The 25,943-nt window shown below is 37.4% G+C and overlaps 2 protein-coding genes across 34 annotated transcripts in view; one reads left to right on the plus strand and one right to left on the minus strand.

Moving 5' to 3' along the window:
- LOC129741722 (sodium channel protein para) overlaps positions 1–25,943 on the plus strand; it is a 344,044-nt gene that overhangs the window by 198,750 nt on the left and 119,351 nt on the right. The window lies entirely within an intron of this gene.
- Positions 1–25,943, minus strand: part of LOC129741725 (sodium channel protein para-like) — a 55,300-nt gene that overhangs the window by 22,366 nt on the left and 6,991 nt on the right. Inside the window, exons 2-3 of one of the 2 annotated variants that reach the window (XM_055733504.1) lie at positions 13,044–13,231; positions 9,721–9,753 (exon numbers count right to left, since the gene is read on the minus strand). In XM_055733504.1, coding sequence (XP_055589479.1) covers positions 9,721–9,753; positions 13,044–13,190 — 180 coding nt within the window. In that variant the 5' untranslated portion in view covers positions 13,191–13,231. The remainder of the gene's footprint in view (positions 1–9,720; positions 9,754–13,043; positions 13,232–25,943) is intronic. The other variant, XM_055733505.1, reaches the window with a different exon arrangement.

A 25,943-nucleotide genomic window follows, 5' to 3' on the forward strand; every position in this document is an offset into this window, starting at 1 on the left:
CGGTGAGGTGGGTTGTCAATATGCTGCCATTGGCTAAAGTTGGCCACATATGAAGCTGTAATGCCTCCTCGTTATAAACAAGACCGGAATAACTTGACAGATATGGTTGTCAGAACGAGCCTACTCAATTTAGAAATACTTTAAAAAAATCTTTTTCGAAATGTCCTACATTGTTGTCTCAAAAGCACGGACAACTTCTTGGCGAATCTTCCGACTGAAATGTATGGATTTTTGCCTAAAGGATATCCACTACTAGTATAACTACACGTAGGTGGAAAGCCAGGTAAGCTACATTGCTAATCCGAATGTCGGTTTCGGACCGACAGGAAATTAAAATCGACATATTTGTGTGCTATCGTTGTTGTCTGCCTTACGGTTGGACGATTGCAACATCTCCTTGCTCCTCATTGCTGGTTGTTGTTCGTTTCTTCGATTGGTATCTCTCATTCTCGTTTTCTCTCGCTCGCTCGCTCGCTCTCCGGCTCATGGCCCGGGTAGGGTTTTCCATTCACGAGCCGAACCAATGAGCATTTTTTTCGGTTTTTCCTTCGAAGAACCAGCCTTTGCTAGTGGGTTGCTTCAAGCCACACAAAAGGAAATGAAAACGGGAAATGGAAGTGGTGAAAAATTCGATACCTGCTGGCTGGTTGGTGTAGTGTCGAAATTAGTATTTGAGTTGTATCCCTTTTTTTCTTGTACCCAAAAGCGAAACGCATCATCAATATGCTCGCAGTTCTCATTACGAAACTTTATGAGCATATTTTGGTAGAACAAGTGCTATTGGCAAAATGGAATTCGAGTTTGTTCTGTTGAATGTAAAATAGCTGAAATTGATGTTGTTTTGCGACGCCCGTAGGGCAACAACTGTAGAAATATTTTTCCTATCGACTGATTCAGTAATGATTAAATCATTTTCTGGAGGATTGATATTGATACTACACTGTATTGTCATTCTCACTACTCTACAAAGTATTGTCATTCTATTAAGCCTATTTTAAAGAAATACGCGTGAGTGCTTCATTCCTTGAAAAAGGCTATATATAATGACGAAACGTCGGATGTAGTAAGTTAAAATGTCGACTGATTAGGAGATACAAATATCTGTATATTGTTCGATGAACAAATTTCTGGTAAATGAAAAAAACTGTCAATACAGCCTTATTAATTTTAACAAATTTAACATATATTAAAATGACAACTCGAAACATCAAAAATAATCAATGCAAAACTACTTAGGCGAACATTTTAAGTCAGATATAAATAATGTTGAATTTTAAAATCTCGCTTCCTAAAAATATAACAAAAAAAACTTCTATTGAAGTCATTCAATTCCTTAACGTTTCATCGGATGAGATTTAAATCCATGATTTGTATCATTCTCATGATATTTAAGACATATTACTCAAACGACCAAAGCAGACACAATAAAGGAGAATGAGGAAACTTGATTCCTGATTGACTTGATCCCCCGTCATATCCTTTAATTGGCGATCCTTACAAAGATATAATGTTCTAGGTCAATGTGTTAAATGGAGTAAAATAATTTTGCTGATACATAAAAAAATTAAAAATGTTATTTGAGAATTATTTTACATTGATTAAATATTTACCAAAATGTGACCAAAAGATCGTATATTAGTATTTTAAATGCTTCCAACATGAAAAAATAAGATTTTTTTTGTTAAAACTCCACATGCATTTCATATTTCCAAAAGTTCAAAGCAATGTACATTAGGGATTTCGATCCAAAAAGATACCTATTTGCTCCACGTTTTTCATGAATAGACGGATTTCACGCCAAATCGACACGATGTTGAACCTCTCACAATTGAATGAAACTTTGTGAGTTTAAAAATCTTACATAGTAAAGCGACTTGGCATACTTAGTTTTCCCAAAAATTATCTAGACTAACGACTATACATACGCTAAGTTTCATTCAATTCTGAGAGGGTCATGCCAGATACTGTATCGAGTTGGCGTGAAATCCGTCAATAGTACAATGGGTAATTTGGTTTTCGGATGTACACGAATGTGCAATATATGGTTTAAAGGATCTTGACGAAACAAGAAAAATAAAATTATGGGGTCAAGAATATCCTTCGTGGTAGAAAATGTTATGGATCGAAGAATATGTAGGAAGAAAATATTTGAACTGCTGTTAATGGGAGCAGCTTACGGGAGAATGAAATTGATAAGCATTTACTGCGATTCAAAGGCAGGCAAACGACATCACACACACCAGAAGGCGTTGAACTTATTTTTAAGCCACTTTAAAGCGAGCGTTTTTGATGGTATGTCTTCGAGCAAAACCTGGCAAAAAGGAAGTAAAACAATCATGAGATTGAATTCAGAGTATAATCGCTTAGTATAGATCGTGGGTTGCGAAGGGTACATACATATTACTCTTTTTAGACGCAAAATTTTCATTTATGAAAGTTGATCTAGTAACGGGGGTCTGTGTTTGACTGGTAAAGATTGAACTTGTTCACAACAGGGGTTTCAGTAGTTAAGGTTACTCGGTCCTTTGTAACATGGAGACAGACAGGCTACCCGAAAAGTAGCCGAATTTGTCTCCCGGTCAGGTTTAACTCTTGCGAGATTCGATTTGTTGGCATTCATTTAAGAAAGAAGAGTGGAAAAGTGTCTTCTTTATGCAGATGTACGGCCGAGAGAACTACATCCCCCTTTATGAAGACCCTCGCTATCGAACTTTGACCACGGCAATAATGGAAACACTATCGGAAACCGACTCCATTTGGTGAAGGTGTAAGGCTTAACCGTGCCGATGTACCTGGAAGGCTGGCGGGTCGTTAAGTCACGCCAGTCTCTAACGGTTGCCTGTGGGGCACCGGGAAACACCCCACAGTATCCCAGTCATTGCTGCGCTAAGCAGGTCACTGGTGCAGTGGACCGTTTTTTACCTAGCTACTCGTGGGATTCAAAGTGAGCAAAATTATCAACAAAACGAAAAGCGACGGAACGGATAAAGGCGAGAGCCGGAATCCGTTCGGCCTGAGTGGCCTTAGGCGTTCGCCAGTTGAGAAATCTGCCAACCCGGTGGACCCGACGACGAAGTCGGTGGAAACACCGAGCGAGGTTCGAGCGGACCCGTACGATGAAGTACAGGAAGCGCTGGCGGACCTACTTAGCTCCCCGGAACTTCAAGATTCGGGTGCTCCAGGATAGTTGGCCACGGCCATGGCTTGCATCGCTGACCTTGTGGAATGAGTGAAGGGGAAGTCCAACATCCATAAGGAAATACGCGAGAAGCTACCAGGGTAATGCAGCTTTTCATCGCAGCGAACAAAGCTGTGGTGGAACGTCTCGCGGAACCCAAACTGAGGGCGGTCTTGAGTTTTCCGGAAACAGCAAACCTAAGAGAGGGTCTCCCGGGGAACTCAGACCCGGTGACCCTAAAAAAAGAGCGAAGGATCCGACTGTCCTGCAGGGTCCTGCGGCCAGCCTACAAAAAGGCGCAGGCGATACCACCCCGGGCGCCAAGAGCATAGAGGCCGTTCAATTTAACCTCTACCTCTGCCATACAGCACACCACCTGTTGCGGCAGATGACAGTTGAGGAAAAGTTGGACATCGCGTTAGTAGCAGACCCATACCGTAGAGCCGCGAATGGCATTAATTGGGTGAACGATGATGCCAAGCTGACAGCGATATGGGTAACAGGTAGTTTCCCCAAACAAACGGTGGAAACGGAACACGAAAGCATGATGATAGCCAAGGTTAACGGGATCTTCTTCTGTAGCTGCTATGCTCCCCCAAGATGGTCCTTGGAGAGGTTCGGCACTATGGTTGACAAGATTGTAGAGGTGCTTACGGGGAGAAGCCCCGTCGTTATAGCTGGCGACTTTAACGCGTGGGCCGATGAATGCGGAAGCCGCCTTACAAACCCCAGAGGTCAAATTCTTCTAGAAGCTCTGGCATGGCTGAATGTGGATCTGGCCAACATAGGGAACACCAGTACCTACCAGGGTTGGAACGGGAGCGAGTCAACACTAGATGTCACTTTCGTTAGCCCGGGGCTGGTATGCGATTGGATGGTGAGCGAGGCCTACACGAATAGCGATCACTCCGCGATCCGCTATCGGCTAGGCTCAAGTACGCAGACGCGAGTCTTGGACAGTGGAACGCCTCTGGAAGACAACACAGTTCGACCAGTCCGTCTTTGTCGAAGTGTTGCACTGGGAGAGGAACCTGAACAACCTGTCCGTGGAAGAACTGATGAGGGTTCTATCTCGCGCTTGCGATGCTGTGATGTCGAGAGGGGCCAAGCGTAAAAACACTAGGCCACCCGTCTGCTGGTGGACGGAGCAAAATTGCGGGTCTGCGTGCTGACTGTCACAGGGCAAGGCGCAGGATGCAGAACGCAAGAACCCAAGAAGAGCGAACGGAGCGTAGGCCACTCTTCACAAGCGCGAGATCGGCCCTCCGCCGGGCCATCAATGCAAGAAGGAGGGCACGTTTCAAGCAGTTATGCCGTAACGCCAACGACTGTCCATGAGATGATGCCTATCGGATAGTCATGGGCAGAACTAAAAGTGAGAGTGCACCACCTGAAACGTGCCCGGAAAAACTGAGAGTCATCATCAATTAGCTGTTCTCACAGCACGATGTTACCCGCTGGCCAACAGTCCCGTATGACATGGACACCAGCGCCGATGAGCGTATAACGGTGGAAGAACTTCGCGAGATCGCCAAGTCTCTCCAACCGAGGAAGGCCCCCGGACCGGACGGCATTCCGAACGTCGCAGTGAAGGCCGCGATCAGGGAGTTCCCCGATATGTTCCGGACATCGTTGCAACGATACGTGCCGGAACGGGTGTTCCCTGAAACTTGGAAACGGCAGAAACTCGTCCTGCTGCCAAAACCGGGTAAGCGTCCAGGAGACCCATCGGCGTATCGGCCGATCTGTCTACTGGACACAGCGGGTAAGGTCCTGGAGAAGGTGATTCAGAACCGACTCCAGAGGTACACTGAAGGTGAGGGCGGACTTTGCTCCATCCATTCTGTCATTGAGGTAGCGGACAGAACCCGGCTAACGAAGAGGAGAGGGCTCCATTTTTGCGGGGTGGTCACTCTGGACGGGAAGAACGCCTTCAACAGCGTCAGTTGGACAGCGATTGCGTCGTCGCTCATCCAAATGAGGGTCCCGGCATATCTGTGTAGGCTTGTTGATAGTTACTCCCACAATCGCCAACTATAGTATATGGCCGGTGAGAGCTTACGAACACAAGAGGTTTCGGCGGGTGTATCACAGGGGTCTGTACTTTGCCCGGCGCTGTGGAATATCACGTACGACGAGGTTCCTACGAATAAGCCTCCCATCGGGAGCTGAATTCGTAGGATTTGCGGATGATGTAATCCTCTCCCCTCGACAGCGGAGGTACAGCTACTCGCCACGGTATCTATCCAGGAAGTGGAAAGCTGAATGCACTCCAAGTGCCTGCGTCTTGCTCACCTCAAAACCGAGATTGTGTCCAAACGCGCAATTAAGTGCCTTGGTACAGACTCAGTTCTACGAGTCATGTCGACGACGTGTGTAAAAGAGCGACAATGGCCACGGCCGCACTCACACGGATGATGTCGAACTCCTCGGCAATCCGTAGTAGTATCTAAGAGGAGGATACCGGCAAGCGTAACCACGTCAATCGTGCGGTGCGGAGCAGCGGCCTGAAGGCAAGCCCTGGAAAGACAATGTAACCTGCAGGGACATAGCAGCGTTCAGTGGCTGATGAACCTGCGGGTTATCAGTGGATACTGGGCCATCTCATCCGAAACCGCCTGCGTAGTGACGGGCGTCATTCCCATCTGGATTTTGCTAGAGGATGTCTACTGCTACGACAATAAAGACACACCCAACGTACAAGATCTCGCCAACAAGGAGTCGATGTCCAACTGGCAGCACCTGTGGTACAGCTCAGCGAAAGGAAGGTGAACTCATCGTTTGATCCAGCATATCAGGAGCTTGATCGGAAGAAGACACGGTCAAGTGGACTTCCGCAATTCCTGACTGGTCATGGATGCTTCATGATGTAAACCACTACCGGTTTGGACATGTGGCTTCAACATATTGCCCAGATTGTGGTGACGTAGTGAAAACACCCAAAAATGTGGTGTTTGCCTGTCCGAAGTTTGCGGCGGTCCGTACAAACATACTAGCCTTTTGCGGGCTCGACACTACAGTAAACAACGAGGTGCAGAGGATGTGTACGGACTCCAACACTTGGCATGTGGTCAGCGATAGGTTCACCCAGATCACGCCTGTCCTTCAGAGGAGCTGGAGTCAACGGCAGTCCGCAAACGGTGAGCACCTGAGTACTGTGCGTCCGATCCTTTGATCGAAGCTACAAAGATAAGGCATCATCTTCTGCGTAGCGGAAGTCATGGGTGCGACGCGAACGTGCGTAAGATATCCCACCGCCGAGAGGTATCCGAGTAGTGCCGCTTCCTAAGGGGGAAACTGCGGGGATAAGACTATACCTTCCTCGTAGCGGACCTCGAAGGAAGAGGGTTAACCACTATCAGGGGATACCCACGGGTAGAAAAGTTCTCGAGTTGGTGTAGGATGTCGTCACTGTAGGGAAAAATCCGCGTCGTAGCGTTCAAAATCCCGAACGTGTGCCGTGACAGGCGCGAGTCCAGGACAAGCTGCTCTCGATCTGGCACACAACGGGCAGAAAAATCCGCGGGCCAAAAATCCTAGGGTTGCCAGCCAAGGGGGATAAAGAAGATCGGACAACGGTCGGAGTAGACTGACTCCATCGACGGGGGGCTGTCGAGTAGAGTGCGTCCGACCCCACGGTTTGAAGCTACAACGATAAGGCAACACTTTCTGCGTAGCGGATGTCGTGGGTGCACCGCATTCGTTTGTGGGATGCTCCACTTTCGGGGAGTATCCGAATAGTGCGGTTCCCAACGACCTAAGCTGCGGGGATAAGACTTTACTTTCTTCGCAGAAGAAATTGTAGGGAAAGGGTTATTCCACGATCGGGGAATACCCACGGGTAGAGTGGCTCTGGCTGGAGTAGGATGACGTCTTCGACGGGAATAATCTGAGTCGTTGCGTTAAGTCCTGCACGTGTGCTGTGCCAGGCGCGAGTCTAGGATAGGCTGCTCTCGATCGGACATGACGGGCGTGGCGAGGTTGCAACGAATCCTGGAGATAAGAGGTCGGGCTTCTAGTCGTTAGAGGAGAGGTCAGGCCTCGAATCTTCGGGAGGAGAGGTTTGTGTGGTCAACCCCGAATCTTTACGATAACAGGGTCGGGTCTCGAGTCGTAAGACGGGAGATCAGGCCTTTAATCAACAAGAGGGGGGGTATTTATAAGTGGTCACCTCGAGTCATTACGAGGAGAGGTCAGATCTCGAATCGCTAGAGAAGAAAGTTTATGTGGGAATCTCGAGTCATTGCGGGGAGATGTCGGTTCTCAAGTCGTTAGAGTAGATTTCAGACGTCGAGTCGTAAGGTTTTGCTGAAAGTGGTCTCGTTAATGAGTATTGCCTTGGAGCGCACTAGCGCGAAAAACAGATCGAGGTGGGAACTAGGCCTGTGGCCCACAGTGGGCCAGGAACCACACTTTTGCGGTCAAAATTGACCGCAGGCCAGAGGCTTCGTTGTAGCTCATCGATGTTTTCGACAAAGTTAATCGACTATATTTGCGCTATCTATTGATGGATTTGAACAAGTTCTATTTTTCTCTGCAAGGTGGCGCCAAAATCTAACTTTTTTACAGAAGCAAGATAAAGGCATGGTTTCTTCTACAAAGTTGTCCATTATACCTTTCACATCAACTTTGTAGAACATTGTTAAGCTAAGTGTTGTGTATTTACCTTGCTAAAATAATATTTTCAGAAAACCTTGAAAAAAATGGTTTTTCACCTATTTTTGTTTTTAGCTATACAATACCTTGAATTTCCACAGTATTCGATTAGAATAGACTCAAATGAGATATTCTAGTGGAAAACATATGGCCCCAGGTGGAATTTAGGGAGTAGGAGGTATACACGGAATATATCATGAGTCTGCCTATTCTACCCATGCAGTAGCAAACTGGGGGGACGCAGTGGCTCGCCGTGCCTTGGAATACAATCCGTAAACCGGGATTTACCCCTGGGTTTATCAACAAATAAAAAAGGCTGCGTGAAGAGGAGCTGCGATTGCTTCGCCTCCTCTAAATAGTCAGACAGAGAGCCTAGCAAATGTTTATCCGATCAGTTTTGAGCTTTCTACACAAATCGCCCTCCGCTTACATTCTTCACCACCTTTTCACTTCTTCTACGAAGCGCACTTGTTTCATCTTTCCAGCTATATTCTTTACAATGTCTTAAAAAATTCTACATTAGAATTGCATCTCGCCGCAATGCTATCAAAAAATTATAATCAATTTAATTAAAACGGCGGCGCAGGAAATCTCAAACATATGTAAGTTCGTGGATCAGGTCTTTTCACTGAGAATAGTTGGTGTAAAACAGACCAAGAAAATAAAATGAATATTACGTAAGAGACTCGCATGGTTTCAAGATTTGAAAAGTATGGCCCAAAAAATTTAAAGCTCGGGGTAAAAATTCAAGGCGCAAGTTTCACATGAACTCTAAATATGTTATTTGAAATCCAACATAAGAAAATTGATCAATATTCAGCTAATGTCCGAAAGTTTTTTCTGATTTTGTTATTTCTAGAAAGTCGGATAAAAGAAATACAATACTTAATTAGGTTGTGCTAGAATCAGTGTTAGTGAGAAGTGAGAAGTGAGGTGTAGCTGGTGCACTCAAGTGAACCTAATTAGGGCTTGATGTGTCCACATGTTGTTAAGTTTTTTTTTTGTATCGAAAATTTATACAAGTTTTGACAGAAGTCGATTTTTTTTCGTTACCAGAATATTGGAAATAAGATGAACATATATCGAAAATAACATGAAAAGCACTTGGTACTTTTTTACGTGGATTATGGAACATGCAAATATCAAGTAGATTCCCTGCTATGTGCATTCTAAAAAATTCCACCTAAATACGGGTTGTGGTCCCTTAAATTAGGTATTCAAATTACTTTAATGATTTACTCGGTTCAGGTGCAGCGGAAATTTCTTCAGAAGAACAGACTGATAACATTCTGTATCCAAAAAATCATCTTGATTGTTGTTGAGTCTTTGAAGAAATTAATTTATTTTTGAGAATGCTAAAATTCAGAATTGAGTGTATTTGAGTTTGAGTGTAGTAGTTTACATACAAATTTAAAAAGGAAACTTTCATATTGCTGTTCCGTATGGCTTAAAGATTATGAGAAATGGTTTTCAGCAATACATATATGATTGATTTTTGTAGAATTTCATTTTTCCATGCTTGGAGATGTTAGAAAGAATCTCTCGATGAATTATTTAAAGTTCAAATATGGAAAGTATCACATAACAAGCCGTCTAATTATTGCACTCAATTTGGTGTAAGGTGATGTGAGGTTGAAATCAAATCATAAAACTCCGTAAAGATGAAGAGAAAGATTGTGTGAATATAGGTGAAAATGAGCATTGGTAGTTGAAAAACAGAGAGGAAGTGAGAGAAAAAGTGAAAAAAATACTAAAACTAATAAAAAGACATGTGTGAGAAAGAGAAGGAAAAAAAACTAAGGACTGAGTGGAAAAAGAGTGACTGGGAAAAAAATGTAAAACAAAGAAAGATTCAAGTTTAAGAAATAGTGACAGAGAAATCTTACTTCTTTTTTCTTTTTCTTCCGACCAAAACCATTCTGTGAAAAAATGTATTTTATTGGAAGAGAGGGTTAGTATTGCAGTCGTTTTTTTTTTTTTTTTTTTGAGAACAAGATTGATTTCATACTTTGAATGGTTTGAATGAATTGCTGAATATTAGTTGCAAAAACAGGCAAATTTAAAAGGGTACTAGCGCTGAACGGATTCAATCTGATTGCAATTTTTTGGGTTTTTTTTCGTTTTTGGTTCATCAGATTCGAATGTTAAGGCGTCATGATCTAGGCTAAGTGTGATACGCAGCAATTGGAAATTGGCTCTGGCTGCTGATGTATCTAGTCGAGAACAAACGCACAAATACATGGGTAGAATGAAGAAGATAAATCATCTAGATGATGGTTGTTAAATAAGCGGTTACAATTTATCGATCATGGGTTCAATGAGCGATTGATCTAATTAATTTTTTGGTAAATTTAGATTTGCATCATCCAATTTGAGTTTTTTTAAAGTATGGAAGCGTTAAGCTTTTTGCCTATTTTTGGAAAACAGATCGTTACTTTCTCTTAGCATTTTATTTTTATGTAGAAAATTTTGAGATTTCAGTAAATAAAGGTCAGATTTTTAATTCAATCCAATTATATTCGATTTTTTTTGAACTAGCAGTCAATGCTGTCAGGCTAAGGAAAAGCGCATCCGGTGGATTTTGATGATGGTAAGAGCTTGTTGATTGTAAAATTTGTCAAACTGATGTAGATGTAATATTTAGCAGATACCATTTTCTAATGTTGTATTCGACATTCAAACAAACAAAGTGATGATGATTCACTAGGCATTCGGCATCTAGAAATCTATTGATCTTCATTCGGAATGTTCGAAAACGAAAACAAAATGGTGGCCAGCGATTTGTTGAGTTTACCAGATTGTTTGCAGTTTTTTATGTGAGTGTCATTGTTTTTTTTATTATTTTAAGTTGGTGATATGCGGCAAATTAAAATGGCTGATTGAGCTTGAATTTTTCGAATTTTCTAGCTTCGATGTGTATTTTTGGTGTTGGTGTTGCAGTGGTTAGCTTTTAATTTTTTTTTATTAAGAATTAAATATCCAATCAGTTAGCTGGTCGAATCAGCGAGTTAAAACTTGCGATGGCTAAAATGTTCTACAATTCAATGAAAAATTGAGACGATTCATGAGTGGACTTTGAACGACCTTGATGAGAATTGTCAAAATAATGATTCTCATAAGAAATAACCAATAACATTGAAAATCCTGTACAACTCTTAAGTTGATTAAAAAGATATACTAAAAAGAATATTATAGAAAGAGTAAAAATAACAAAAAAGTTATCATGCGTAGAAAAATAACTTAAATTACGATTTTATTCAATTTTTTATATAAAAACTAACAAATATTTAAAAAAATGGTTTGAAGTCTGATTCTAATTTTGATAACAAAACTTATTTAACGTTTTTTTTTTCATTTTTATCTTTTTTTATGAAATATCTTCACAGTAAAAATTTTAGAATTTCAATTCTCATTCTTGAAATAATAAACTTTAATCAAAATTTAAAAAAAAACATGAAAAACAAAAGAAAGAAGAACAGATCTAGGTACATATTTAGTAGGAAATAAACAAAACAATCGCGTACAAGTGAGAGTTGACGTGAATCGAGTGTAATCATGTTTGTTTGAAATGTAAACTAAATTTTACACTGAAAGGATAAACCATACACATTCCATGAGCGAGATGAGAGAAAGTTAACGAAATGACAGACGAACAAATTTTCGTCTAATTTTCCTACGAAAACCTCGGCTGATTATTTTACTATTACTTTTCGAAGCAAACAAAAGCGTAGGGTTAATGAACAAGGAGTTGGCAGGTTGATATAAACAAAACAAAAACAAAGCTTCAAGTAGGTATTTTTACAGATATTTTTTTTCCAGAAAATGAAGCTGCAGAAATTATTTATTTACAATTTCGGAAGGGCAGATGCAAAGATAAAAAATCCAAAGCGAAAGCAGTTTTCAATCTACTTTGTACTACTACTGATTTTTTTCTAGTAATAAGAAGAGTGAATCGGCATCGATTCACAAGATAAGCTGATTCAAAGGGTTGATTAAAGCTATGAGGCAAGCATGAAAGGAAACACAAATGAGACAATCTTCAATGATGGAGACTTATAACTTTTAATTTCTAATAAAAAATGATTAGATCTATTTAAGCGTGAACGAACGATAGACTTGACCATTAGACTGAGTCGATTTGGGGTCATTTTTGAATTTCTCAAACCCTGGGGTCTTAAATGCTTCGTTTTGGTCCAAAACTCATCCATGATTTTTTGCAGAATTTTTAAGTAACGTTTACATGAGTAAATTTGAACTTTTAGGTTTGTATGGGAAAATTCAATATTTTGTACTGAAAAATCAACATAGTTTTTGTTTCTTCTGTGTAACAGAGCCTGCTCATGGTTTTTGTGCCAATTTATAAATTTCTTACAGGAAATTTTCCACTGAACAACTTTGTTGAATATCATAACTTCGTATCTTTTTAGACAAAAAAGTTATTAGCTGTTTAACAGGTGTATGTCTTTTTGGATTGATAAACCATGAATTCAATTGACACCACTGCTTGTGCCCCACGAAGTATGGCATGAAAAGTGGTCTTGCAATACTTCTCTAGGCACCCAGCAGTGGTGTCAATTGAATTTCTTGTTTATCAATGCCAAAAGACATACACCTGTTAATGAGCTGACAACTTTTTTGTCTAAAAAGATACGAAGTTATGATATTCGACAAAGTTGTTCAGCGGAAAATTTCCTGTAAGAAATTTATAAATTGGCACAAAAACCATGAGCAGGCTCGGTTCCACAGAAGAAACAAAAATGATGTTGATTTTTCAGTACAAAATATTCAATTTTCCCATACAAACCTAAAAGTTCAAATTTACTCATGTAAACGTTACTTAAAAATTCTGCAAAAAATCATGGATGAGTTTTGGACCAAAACGAAGCTTTTAAGACCCCAGGGTTTGAGAAATTCAAAAATGACCCCAAATCGACTCAGTCTATTGACCATATAAGATCTCGAACAGTTCAATTAACAGTAGGTTTACAGTAGACTCCACAGTTAAACTGTAAACAACATTCTTCAAACATTTCCGAACAAAATGAAAAAAGTTTTTGTTTTCAGTCTCTACCATTTCTGAACAAAAGATATCTAAGAAGAATACAGCAAATTCAAAGCACGCAGCAATCTACTGAAGACTAGAAAACAGAAAAAAAAAGATGATCGGCGACTGACGAAGTATAGAAATCTGGAATTCTGGTCCTCTTACCTCCCCCTCGGCTCGCTTCCGTTCCAGCTCGGCCTGTTTTGCTTTTTCATCGGCGATGCGTGCTTCAATAGCGGCTAATGATTCCCGGGTGAAAGGACGGAACAAACTACGTTCTTCCTCAGATATCGAATCGAGGTCGTCGGTCATTGTCTATATGGCCAACAATGAGAGCCTCAGATTTCCAAGGCCTGTGGAGTAAAGGAGAGAAGGGGAAAAAAATATATGAATAAGTATGTAACTTGTAACATTCACAAGAACAGGATTAAGTTACTATGAGGGACGTCAAATTCATAATTCATGACTTATTGGTCAGCTTACAACATACTTTGTGGAACTATGTGATATCCTTTCAAGACTTAGAATATGTAAATGTATGTATATATATCTTTACCATTTAGATTTAGATTTTACCACGGCCCTATGCGCCGGAGAATCGACGCGGGACCATTAAGTTAAGTGATATATAAAAATGGATTCCTGTATGTCTGTTACTACCCAAGTAGCACACAAAAATAGAATAGGTTTTATAATTTTTGTGTGTGTTAAATAAGTATTTTATAATTTTTATAAGGCGTTTTATAAATGATGTATAATTAGGCTGTGTGGCAGCGGCCTAAAGAATACTGCCACTGGGATACTGGTCCACGTCATACGAGGCGACTTATTCAGTACTTCCCAGATCCGTTAATCTCATATTTCTATCTATAGGAAATCAATGAGGTTGTATCTGGGGGGGGAGAAAATAGGTCATGGTCAATAATAACATGCTGATTTCAGAATTGTTTTCAGTTCGGAATTGTGTAAGCTAATGTTTTGAATCTGAATCGGTTTTGAATTCTTGCTGATATTTTTGAACTTTTTGACCTATTTTCTCTCGGTGAGGATATGCCAATATTGCGTATTGCCAAACATGCATTTGTACAAGCTGTATCCTTCCATATTTATTTTCTTGTTTTGCCAATTTGAAAATGATCTATTATCTAACAAATCTCTTTGCTTTCTTGGTAATTCTTACAATAAAATCTCTACACATGTGATTCTTAAATGAAAATCACTTCTATGTACACATCGCTTACAGCCCAATGGAATTTTCTTTATTTTTTTGGCAATCTGTATAGATTGGCTAAGTTGAAATCTTATAAAAATTTGATCTACCTACATAAATTACATCGCTAATATTTGAAATCAAATGAATTTTTCATATTTTCCTTGTATTAACACAAGTGTCCAGTGCCTTCTATCTTCAGTTTGAAAACACCCTCAAGTGGAAGAAAATGGCCTTTCAGAAAAAGATATTTAATTAAAGAAAACCGACCTGGTACAGCAATCATGCAAGCCGTACAAATGTCGTTTTTAAGTAACAAATGTTCAAAAATATGCTTTTTTCTTAGGTAGCCGAAAGGCTTTCAAATTTATTGTTGCATCTAGTTGGAAGTCAAAACTAATATCGCATGTCGACAGTTATGGCTGTTTCACCAAATATGTGTAACTTCTCTTGTATTGACACATGTGACAAGTTCACTTTAGCTTTAGAATGGTTTAATGTATGGCTTAGAAGAGTTGACTCTCCTCTCATTTCATTTTCTGATGTTTCGTTATCATACGCCAGTCCTGGTTCTGGAATTTATTGCACTGGTTTCGTGCAATCGCATGTGCTTTTGTAAATATCGCTTAAATTAAAAATAATGTTCAAAACTACTTGTTACTGTACAGATAGCCAAAGGCTTTAAAATCGCTTCTAAAAAAGCATTGCTGTCACATCGGATTGCTATGTATTAGAGATGTACCGAATATTCGGTCGGCCGAATATTCGGCGCCGAATACCGCCGAAAAACCGTTAAGCCGAATATTCGGCCCACCGAATAGTTGAGCTAAGTATTCGGCCGAATAGGCCGAATAGGCCGAATATCTACTACAGACTTGTAAATTTTTCAATTTTTTTTTGGATAATTCATAAAATATCCAAAAATAATGTTGTAATCATTGAAAACTTATGGTTTCAGCAGTTATTTACGAGGAAGAATGACCTTAATGGGTTAAATTCCTATAAAAAAGGAAAAACATGGTTTCAGTAAAACATCTAAGGTGTATCCGCGTATCTTTCACTGAAGATCTTGCAGGAACATGCTAGACGGTATCGTTTTATACTTTGATTATAGTTTATTCCAGATTTTCTGTATATATTCCGGCTTGCCCATAAATCCAGAAAAGAATCCAGATAAGTCAAATCTGGCCGGGATGTCCAGATATTGTTTAAAACTTCCCTAGTTTTGCTCAGGTTTATTCAAATTATTTGAAAAATCAAATGAAAAACTCAAATTCCTCTTTAAGTTTTTTTTTTTAATTTTGTGTTCAATAACGATTTTTTTAAAATTTCAAAATATACGTAAATTTTGAAAGGATTTAATTTTTTTTTTCAAAAATCGTCCTGAATGCCTGACCGTGTGGATACGTGTGGTTGAAAGTATTGTATGCTTAAAGTTAAAGATCGTCTATTTCTTCAACAACTTTTTTGAAGATATCTTGCTCAAATTCGACCTTCATTTAATTCAATATCAGAAGCAATTTCAATAAGCTTGGCATCTGTTTCGACACGTTTCATCCCAGATTTCACAGGAACGCAATCTCTTTGGTGATAAACGTCCTAGAAGCGACGAGTCATCTGATATATTTTCAGTTATTGGTGACATTTTCAAAATCTGAAAGACCTCTATTTAAAAAATACCTTGTAATACATCATCTGATAATATCATCTGGTTACAAAGTATCGACTAAAAAATATGAGAGGTATTAATAAGGAAGAAATAGGAAGCAATGAGATAATCGCTTAAGTTTTTTTTTTTATTAAAAACTCAATAGAATATTCGGCCGAATATTCGTTTGGCCGAATAGTTGAAAAGGTCAATATTCGGTATTCGGCCGTTCGCCGAATACCACTATTCGGTACATCTCTACTATGTATCAAAATTCACCTACTTATGCACTTTTCGAAGCTGCATTTTAAATTTCACTTAAAGAAACTCATAGTAGCTATCTGACCAGAGCACTAACTGGTCTGTAAAAAAATACAAACTTTGCGTAATGAATCTCCTGTTTGGTTTTACTATGATTCCTAGGTAGTAGGTACTACCTATATTTCCTTCCACCTAGTGTGTGATTGCCCTTTTTTGTCTGACTAAATTTCATTGGAATGTCTAAATTTAAATAAGAAAGTTATAAAGAAAAAAATCATTTCCAATGTAATTTCAAGAAGCGCAAATGCTTGAAACCCCTATGTGGATAGGCTTTATGCCATATTTTGTCAAGAATTCCCATGTGGATAGGCTACATGCCATGTTTAATATGTACATTGAATTTATTTTCTTATCCTTTTTATAGGTTTTCATATTTCTCAGGTATATGATGAAATCTGTAAAAAAAGGCTAGGCACAATTTTCCCGTTTGTTTGGATAACGCGCCGCTTTTAAGCCTAACCCTTTTCTGATACCTGATACCTAATATATAAAAATGGATTCCTGTATGTCTGTTACTACCCAAGTAGCACACAAAAATAGAATAGGTTTTATAATTTTCGTGTGTGTTAAGTAAGTATTTTATAATTTTTATAAGGCGTTTTATAAGTGATGTATAATACCGTTAACTATTTTAAAATGTTTTAATTGGAAATCTATTCACAACTTATCTGCAGGACAGCTTCAAGCGTCCTATGAAGCCAATCTTAGAATCAGCAATAAATTTGTATGATTGCTTTTTTATTTGGCACTATAAAACAAGCTATAAAACATTTTTATATCTGAAAACTTGAAACATTTATAAAAGTAATGGAATACCTGGATACAAACTTGATTTGATCTATAAAAGCCTTTTTAAAGCATCCGTGTTCTTATACGGTCTTCACAAGTAGCTTCGGGTTTAAAAATGTTTCTTAATAACTGATTGTGGCCTCTTTAAAGCTTTTATATGAAACAAATGGGCCAAACAAAGCTTGTAAGAGGCAATTCGGCCTGCTAAAGGGTATATACAAGAAAATTATGCAGTTGTCGATCAAAATGTAAACAAAAAGATGTATCTCGGTGGCAAAAGGTGAAATAAGTGTTTTTGCATCTGCCATGGACAGCAACGAATGAAATTGACCTCGTCGCCCGTCAGAAAAAAAGGATTGGCTTCCTGCATAGTTTTAATGTTCCGCTGAGAGTGGAAACCTTAATGGAATTCCCTGATTTGATTTGTTAGATTTATGATAAACATTCCAAAGTTTGTCCTAATTCGTAATTGTTGAAAAATGCAGGTTTCAGTGGTAGAATAGAGTTCTCTTTATTCAGTTTCGTCAGTGAAGTCATTAGAATACAACCATATTAATTAGCGATAGCTAATTGTCACTTTCTACTTCTTATATTCCCTAACCGGGAAAGTACTCATTTCTCAATGAGTACTTTGATATTCTTACCCAGAATATCTGGCAACACTGTTGTGTTACTGCGAACCCAATTTAAGTAGTCTCGCCTAACCATGTGATGATGTAAACATTTGTACCGCGTTTATCATCTTCACCTGTCATCAGCAATCATTGATCTATTGTTCTCGATTGCGAATTGAACAATGTTTTGGTTCTGCTCGTGGCAGCAGAAGTTTGCTGCTTACTGCAGTTCCGGAGGAAACCGTAAGTTTCCACAGTAATAATTGTAGTTATTCGATAATATAACAGTGAAAGTAATCCATGAACATTTTAAACAGTCTCTTAAGAACATCAGAGCATTGTGATAGAATTTCTAGTGAATAAAAAAATCTTCGAATAATTAGAAAAATTGTGTTCAATTATTTTTATTATCTGCTGCTTACACTCCTTGAATTATAAAGGTTTCATAAGGTGCTAGTACTGTTCTTTTTAACATATTTTCCAGATGGCCTTTAGACTTTTTATATTTATAAGATTCTTTCCAACGATTTAGAAAAAAAAACTCATCAAGCCTAAATATTACAATTGTTAAAGGGTCTTTAATAAACATTAATAATAATAATAATCAAGCCTAAAGCGGCTTTCTATGAAAAACTTATTGTTTGCTAAATAACTTTTGAGCTACTTACCGTTGTATTGAAGTTTTATAGATTCTTAAATAACTAAACGTGGTTTTGTAATTTTGATTTAAAGTTGGCACGAAATTTCTTCTAAAACCTAAATTGTTACTTAGGTATTGACTCGAAAACAACTGGACAAATTTGCGTGAAAATTGACAGATGAGGACATTGTAGGCCTGAATTTGAGACCCCTCGCCTTGGAAGAGGGTCATCAAGAATATGGAACCAAATTTGGTTCTTCTTCCACTGTGGAAGTAGAAAGGGGCTGCCCCCCTTTCCATACAATTTTTGCACTATTCGAGAGCTTTTCAAGCAAATGGAACCGAATTCGACATGTGTGCTCATTTTGGTACGAAAAATGTTTGTATGAAGATTTGGGACCCTCCTTACTTCCACTGGGGACATACGGAGAAGGAAGGGGGTCTCCTATATTTGCATAATTCTGGGATATTGAAGCATTGTGTGGTCTCCTCGTCCAGGTATGCATGAAGAAAGAGTTGAATCATCATACAAAAAATATCTGTTATATGCTATCCGTAAGCTATTTTAGGCATCCCACCGTCTTCCATCATATGAGGCTCACTGCATGTTGATTAGCTCATCACGGATGTGTTAGTTCATCACGGTAACACGGTCATGGTATAAAGGTAACGCGATCAGCTATCACCTGGAAGGCTCAAGTTCAATTCTTCAATAATCCAAATTTGTCAATCATAATATTCATTAAAAGTAGAGACAATATTAAAATAATAATAATAATAATACCGCTTTATTTTTTAAGAAATACTTTTAATTCAAAAGCTAATAAGCTTCCTACCGAGCTTTGACTATGGAACTTGAAAGTTTCGATAAGAACTTCAATCTTGAGCTGAGTAAAATGCATTAGATGCTTCATTTAAGACTGAGTAAGTTTCCAAGTGTCCGTTATAGTGAATTTACTTTTACTTGAGCATTCGATAAAAGTATAGGATTTCCTCAAGATTATAGACAGGATAAAGGTCAAAAACGCTATCTATTAACTCGGTCTCGATAATATTAGTGGCATAGAAGCACCAATAATGAAAAGCAGTCTTTCAGATGTGTTTGATACTTACCGTGCGAATGCACAACCCTGGAATTGATGAGTGAGGATTTGATTATTTTGTGAGATGGACTGAGGAGGGAGGAAAAGCGATAGCTAGTGCTAACGAGCCACCCGACGGCGACCTATTGTTGCCCAGCCAACCTGCTCGTGATCTCCAGTTGCCACCCGAGTCTGGAGCCGATTGGTCTGTGCGCGAACGCCGATCTGGCTTGTTTTATATATATATAAGTTTTATAAATTGTAAAAGTTAAGCGAAAAGTAAAAGTTTATAGTTGCATGAAATTGCATGCCTTTTTAATACGAGGGATCGAAAAATCCTCCCGGAATACAACAAAAAAAAATCGGTGAAAAAGTCCGATATCGTGCGGTGGCAAACGACTTGGAACTCCGCCATTGTTCCTTTTGCATGCGGTCTTAATAGGGGAATTCTGCGCCAAACGGACAACGGCGAACGTTGGGATAGGACGATCGACCAATCGGCCCTATTCCCAGCCAAGATGGAAAGATTTTATAAAAATTCTGCACGAAACTCAATCCCATAATCTCCGGAATACATAAAAGAAGAAAAACTTCAAAAGATCGAAAGATCGGATCGAAAATAAACCGATTTGATCGATTTGAGTTCTTGCAAATATCGATCCAAGATCGACCGATCCTAATCCAAACACTAAGAAAACGGCGAGAATATGCAATGATTTCTTTGTTTCGCAGGGAGTTGATGCCGAAGAACTACTTTCCAAATTAAATTTTCGTGCGCCTACAAGACGAATTAAAAACCGTAGTATATTTGCCCTAAATAATCATCGCATAGAATACTCAAAAACTGGGCCAATCAACAGCATGATGAACTCTTATAATCAATACTGTGAAGCCATTGACCCTACAACATTTCGGCATATATTCAAAGAGTATTTTAGATCATTGAGCTTACAAACCTAGTGGTTTTTATATTTTTGTGTAGTTTTAAGCAAAATCAACAATGTATGTGCCTACTAATGATTGACGAAATAACTAAAATTCAAAAACTAATCATACGAATGAGACGAAATTTGACAATAGAATTTTTAGAGATTTGGGGTATAAGAAATGTTCCTACGACGTTTTAAGACCCACCCCTACTTTCACTGGGGAGATGAGAAGAAACGAATGGTCTCCTATACAATTTATTACATAATTCGAGAACTAATCCAGCAAATGAAACAAAATTTGGCATGGGATAGTTTTTAGTTGTCTTCGAGAAATGTGTTTTTTAATGTTTTTAGATCCCCTATCCTCTCTCTCTTTCAGAAGGGAAACGGGAAGAAGGAAAGAGACTCTTAACCTTTTTTTATCACTCGGAAACTCAACAAGCAAATGGAGCTAAATGTTACATGTGACGTAATTTGGTTACAAAAATAATTTTCTATGGTAGTTCGAGGCCTATCTTCTTATTGGAGAGTTGCAGCTCTCATTGTATAGATATCGAAACCTAATTTATGATAAACAAATTAATTGGAATTTAAAATATTTCCACACATTTCATTTATTTATGGAAGGTGTAGCAGCACACCGGGTCAGCTAGTATCTACATAGAAATGAATTTCTGTCTACCTGTCTGTCTGTTTTCTATAAACTCGAAAACTACTGAACTGATTTGCGTGAAATTTAGCACGGTGGAGCATTGAGGGGCAGGTATTCATTATGGTTTGAGACCCCTTCCCCTACCAGGAAGGGGCGAGGGGGTCTCCCAAATAAAGATATACATATGATTGACATACTCGAGAACCATTAGGGTACGAAAACCTAGTGATTATTCGAAAGAAAAATCTATAATAAAGTGACCAACTTAATTTTTATTTTTTACCAAAACTTGTCAACAACCTAAAACAATTTAGATAAAGATAGCTAAAAAAATTAGACCAATTTAAGTTTTCTGTTTGAGCCAGATTATATGTTTCTCTCAGTCCACTTTACTTTGAAAACCCATTCATGTCTGAATAAATTCGGGATGCCTACAATACATAATACATCACTTTCTCTTATTTATCAAATAAAGAAAATGTTTTAGGAGCTACTAACGAATCACTTTCTGTTTTATATGAAATATTTATTCCACGTTTAAAAAATACGATTTTTACGACATCTCGAATAACAGGAACTGGAATAATAATTGAACCGAACAATCTGGAATGCTCACTTTAAAAGCATAAGTATGAAAAATGCAAAGTTATTGTTAGCATTTCGATCATTATTGAAATTTGCGTAGATTTAAACACTCTATACCCTTTTTCCAATATTTATGTAATTAATATGTAAGTATGTAAATAAAACATTTAGATTAAAATAATAAATTTTGCAATTTCTGCTTTGGTGATGATAGAGTCATTAAATAGATTGGAATGAATTTTGCATTTAACAGCTTTAATCAGAGTTATAAGAAAGATTAACTCTTTTTATTGTTTGAAGACACCAGACATAATTGTTGTTTCAATTCAATACACTAAGCTTGTCAGATTGCCGTTTGACACAAAAATAAAAAAAAAATATAGGTAATAACTCAACTCCCGTTTTTTTAATGGTTTTGCAAGTAATGTGAATGAATCTGGTAAAAATAGGCTTTCTTCTAAGATTTTCGGTAAACGGGCTTAACCGCAACTTTCCTAAATTTTAAAATTGGATATCTGAAAATGCCCATATATAACCATATATAATCTAGCAACATACTGAACTTATCTCAAGTTCCTTTATATATATTTTAAATATAATACACATAGGGGCACCTCGAGAAAAATTTCCCAGGGCAAGGTAAAGCACACCGGGTTAGATAGTTCCAAACAAAAATGAAATGCTAAAAGTACAAGGCAATTCCACTTCCGCTCCCAGTTTTCCATCACCTCGTTTACCCACCAGCGGGTTTCTTCCTTATATCCACTAGAAAATAATATCTCTTCCACAATCCTGTTGAACATTTTTCTCGAAGCAAGATTTCGATAATGTAAAGTTAAACTAGTCTTGACGCTTTTACAAAGTGATCAATATAAAGTTAAAAGTTACAATATCAATCTTTTCAAACAGTAAAACCTCATAATTTTAGGTTAGATTTATGTTTTCGACCGGATTAACATTTTCGGCATTTTACTGCCTGGAGTTAATCTAACAACGTTTAATTTTGATATTTCCAACGTTTCGATCATTTTTGTAGCCTTTCTCAAGAGAACAAGAAGTTTATTAAATTATAATTAGGTAGAACATTGTTAGTGCAGTAGACAGATAAGTAAGTTCTTGAGAAAGACCACAAATAATGGTCAAAACGTCGAGTATTTAAAAAATATGAGTGAGACCATAGAAAGCCGAGAATAATAAGTAAACTCCTTTGTAGATATATAGATCTATAGATCTAGGTTCAACTGCTTGCAAACATGAAATACTGAAGACGTGTGATAGTGTGTATGTAGCGATATTATTAGCGCCTCAAAATTTAATTTTTATTATTATCTGTACCCCGTTACTCCTCCCGTTTTCAACGTTCTTTCACTAAGAACTCATTAAAATTTCAGCAGCGGCGTTCCCCCGGATATGACAATCTCTAATCGGTTGATCGGGCAATCGATTAGGCTGAAATTAGAGCACCCATTAATTAGTGGGAAGAAATTTTCAACCATCCAGTGAAGTGTTCCACTTTCAAAATAACCAAGTCATAACTGCTTGCTGTTGGGAAAGGAAGGAAGGAATGGAAAAAGTGCAATCCATGGCCGTAGGAACGGGGGGGGGTTTTGGGGGTTAAACCCCCCCCATGAGGGTCCAAAAAAGCAAGCGAGGTATCCTACTCTATACTCAAAATTTTAAATTCATTATCAGATTATGATGAAAGAGCAAAGATATTCATCTATCTGAACTATAAACTAATACAAAACCACAAAAACCCATTTCACGTTCAAAATTCTGTTACAGTTTTTCAAAATTTTCTCACTTGTTCATAGAATAAGAGTGTCAGACTTTTTTCAACACGTGTTTTATATAAAAACTAGGCCAAATCCGGGTATTTGCTTTCAAAATTGTCGACCAGATGCAGGCAAAACCGGTCAAAACCTAGGAATTACTCATCAAAAATCTAGAAAAACTTAAAAAACCTATCATGAAAATTTTTTGATACTTGCTGCAAAAAATTTGAACTCATAAATAAAAGAAATTACAGCACATTTTTTTTAAAGTTTGATTTAAGAATGAGAATGAGAATAAACCCGGCCAAAATCCGGACTTTTCCCAATTTTTATATTAAATATCCGGGCCAATCCGATTAAAACCGGGAAATTTGGCAACCTTATCATATAAATTCCGGTCTGACTATTAAATTTTAAATGAAACCCATTTTGGAAGTTCTGGTTCCATATTCCTATATCCAAAATTGTATTTCTACATATTTTCGTATTTCTGATTTTGTATCAAGTTTGGGATTCTTGATTTTCAGTTCGAATAATCATAAGAAATTGAGAATCAAAAGTTGCTTTGAAATTTATGTTCGAATTCGGTTTTGCATTTCATATCAAATTTGAATCATGTTTTTCGAAAATCAAATGCATTTTAAATATTTGTTTAAAAGTTTTCCGAATATGGAAAAAGAAGAAATTTATATTATATTCAAATTCGAAGTTCTTAAACATTATTCTAATACAAAATATAAACATTTAAAGCTTCTAAGTGGCGATCCAAAATTGAAAACATTGAAATTGAAATTCACAAAACAGATTAAAAATAAATAATTGAAATAATGAATTAAGATTAAACCAGCACTACAGAATTTAAATAATGGATTCATGAATGACGGCTCTAAGATTTGGCTGATGAAATTCTTATCTGGAATTAAGTTTCGGGAATCGTATTTCTTATACATTTCGAAAAAAGATTCAAAGTTCAATTTTTTAATTCAGATTTAAAATTCAGAAGAAGATTTAGCTGGTGAATGAGTTTTTCAATCAACATAAAATTGTTGTGAAACTCAAAAGAACATAAACTTAAAAATTTGCTAGTCAATTCAATTTCCAGATTTCAAAAATGTTTAATCAGAATAAGTTTGTACTCACATTTCAGCTGAAATCACAAATATAAAGAAGAATTTGAGTAAAGTTTTGATTCATGCAAAATATCCCAAACTTTATTTAAAAAAAAATCATCCACAGGAATTTTAGTATAGAATTGATTCTTTATGTAAAATATTTCCTGATTAGGAAACATGTACCTGATCTTCGTCTAAAAAATCTGCACAATTTTTTTTTTATTTTTCCGATGTAACATTATTAATGTTGCAGCTTTTTTAAAAACCAAATTTCAAACTAAAATCATAAATTTAGTTCAAGTTTGCATCGAGCAAATTTGATTCAAAAATTTTTTATATCTTAATTTTTTTTAGGATAATATTATTTATTTTCATCAAAGATTAAAATCTTGGAATTTGCAAAAGAGTTAAGAAGATTGGGCTTGTTTGATTTCAGAATAGAATAAGTATTTTTTTTAAGAAATTGAAGACTATCCTAAAATATCTTATTTTATGCTCAAATCAAATAACTTTTATCTACCAGAATTTTATACAAAATCAAAAATTTTATCCTTCGATGAAAGCAATTTTCAAATTTTGTTTGTAGAGATTTCATTAAAAATAATTTAGACCACCCTTTAGGCTAAGGATCACTTTTCTAAAGTTACATTTTTAAGGTTTTATTAATGACACTTTACCATCCTTGTGGCATTTGTGTCTTCTCTTAAGTAACAATTTTAAACGAAAACTATTATTGAGTACTTAAAAATTAATAATCATATAAATAGTTACAAACATAATTTGTTTTCATTTTTTTTTATACGTGTGTTGTTGGACAAAAAATCATAGGTAAAAATTAGTCACCAAAACCCCCCCCATGAGTCGGTTCTTCCTACGGCCCTGGTGCAATCCAATATGCCTAGAAGGGTTACCTACATTCCAGCGAAAATTTTGGCATGATATGGCTACCTGCTGCCGTGAAATGTCTACGAGGGTTAGTAACTGTCAAAAATATTGATTTTTTTCTATTCATGTTTTAAGTCATCAATTGGGAAAAGTACCAAGGTGTTTCAGTTGGTGAAGTTTGGAATATACTTCACTTTTTTGACGTAGAAACACGTCCCACGGTAAATTCATTCTAAGGTTCTTCCGAATTTCGAAAATCAATGTTATTCCTCTATTTTGCATGGTGTATGGAAGAAATTTGATTTTCGAAATGGAAATGTATATAAATTGATTTATACTATTTAGACAATAGTATAAAGAAATAATGAATTGAAGCAAATCTTTAAAAAAACATGAAATCAAATTTCTGAAATTAAAAGATTGTGCGCATCGAGATCAGAAATCGTTATCAGGATCTTAGGTCTGAATCAAGAATTCAGATCTGGGAACATAATCTTGGGATGAATCATCCAATAGTATAAAAAAGAGAACATAATCCGGGATCAGGATCCAAGATCTACGATCAAAATCAAGAACAGATTCCAGGGTCAGGATCTTCACGAATCTGGAATCAGAATAAGAATAAGGAAGGATCAGGTTTCATGATCAAGATTTACGAGTTCCAAGATTGGTCAGGTATCCTGGGTATAGAATTAATATCAGTTTAAGAGATACAAATCAGCATTAGGGATGCGACAGGATGAGGATCCTGCAATCAGGTTCAGATCACGTAATCAAAGCTCGCAAACAGGATCCGAAAACGGGGTCCAGGGTCAGTATTCAG

This window comes from Uranotaenia lowii, chromosome 2 (genome assembly GCF_029784155.1).
Source record: "Uranotaenia lowii strain MFRU-FL chromosome 2, ASM2978415v1, whole genome shotgun sequence".
Classification (NCBI taxonomy): domain Eukaryota; kingdom Metazoa; phylum Arthropoda; class Insecta; order Diptera; family Culicidae; genus Uranotaenia; species Uranotaenia lowii.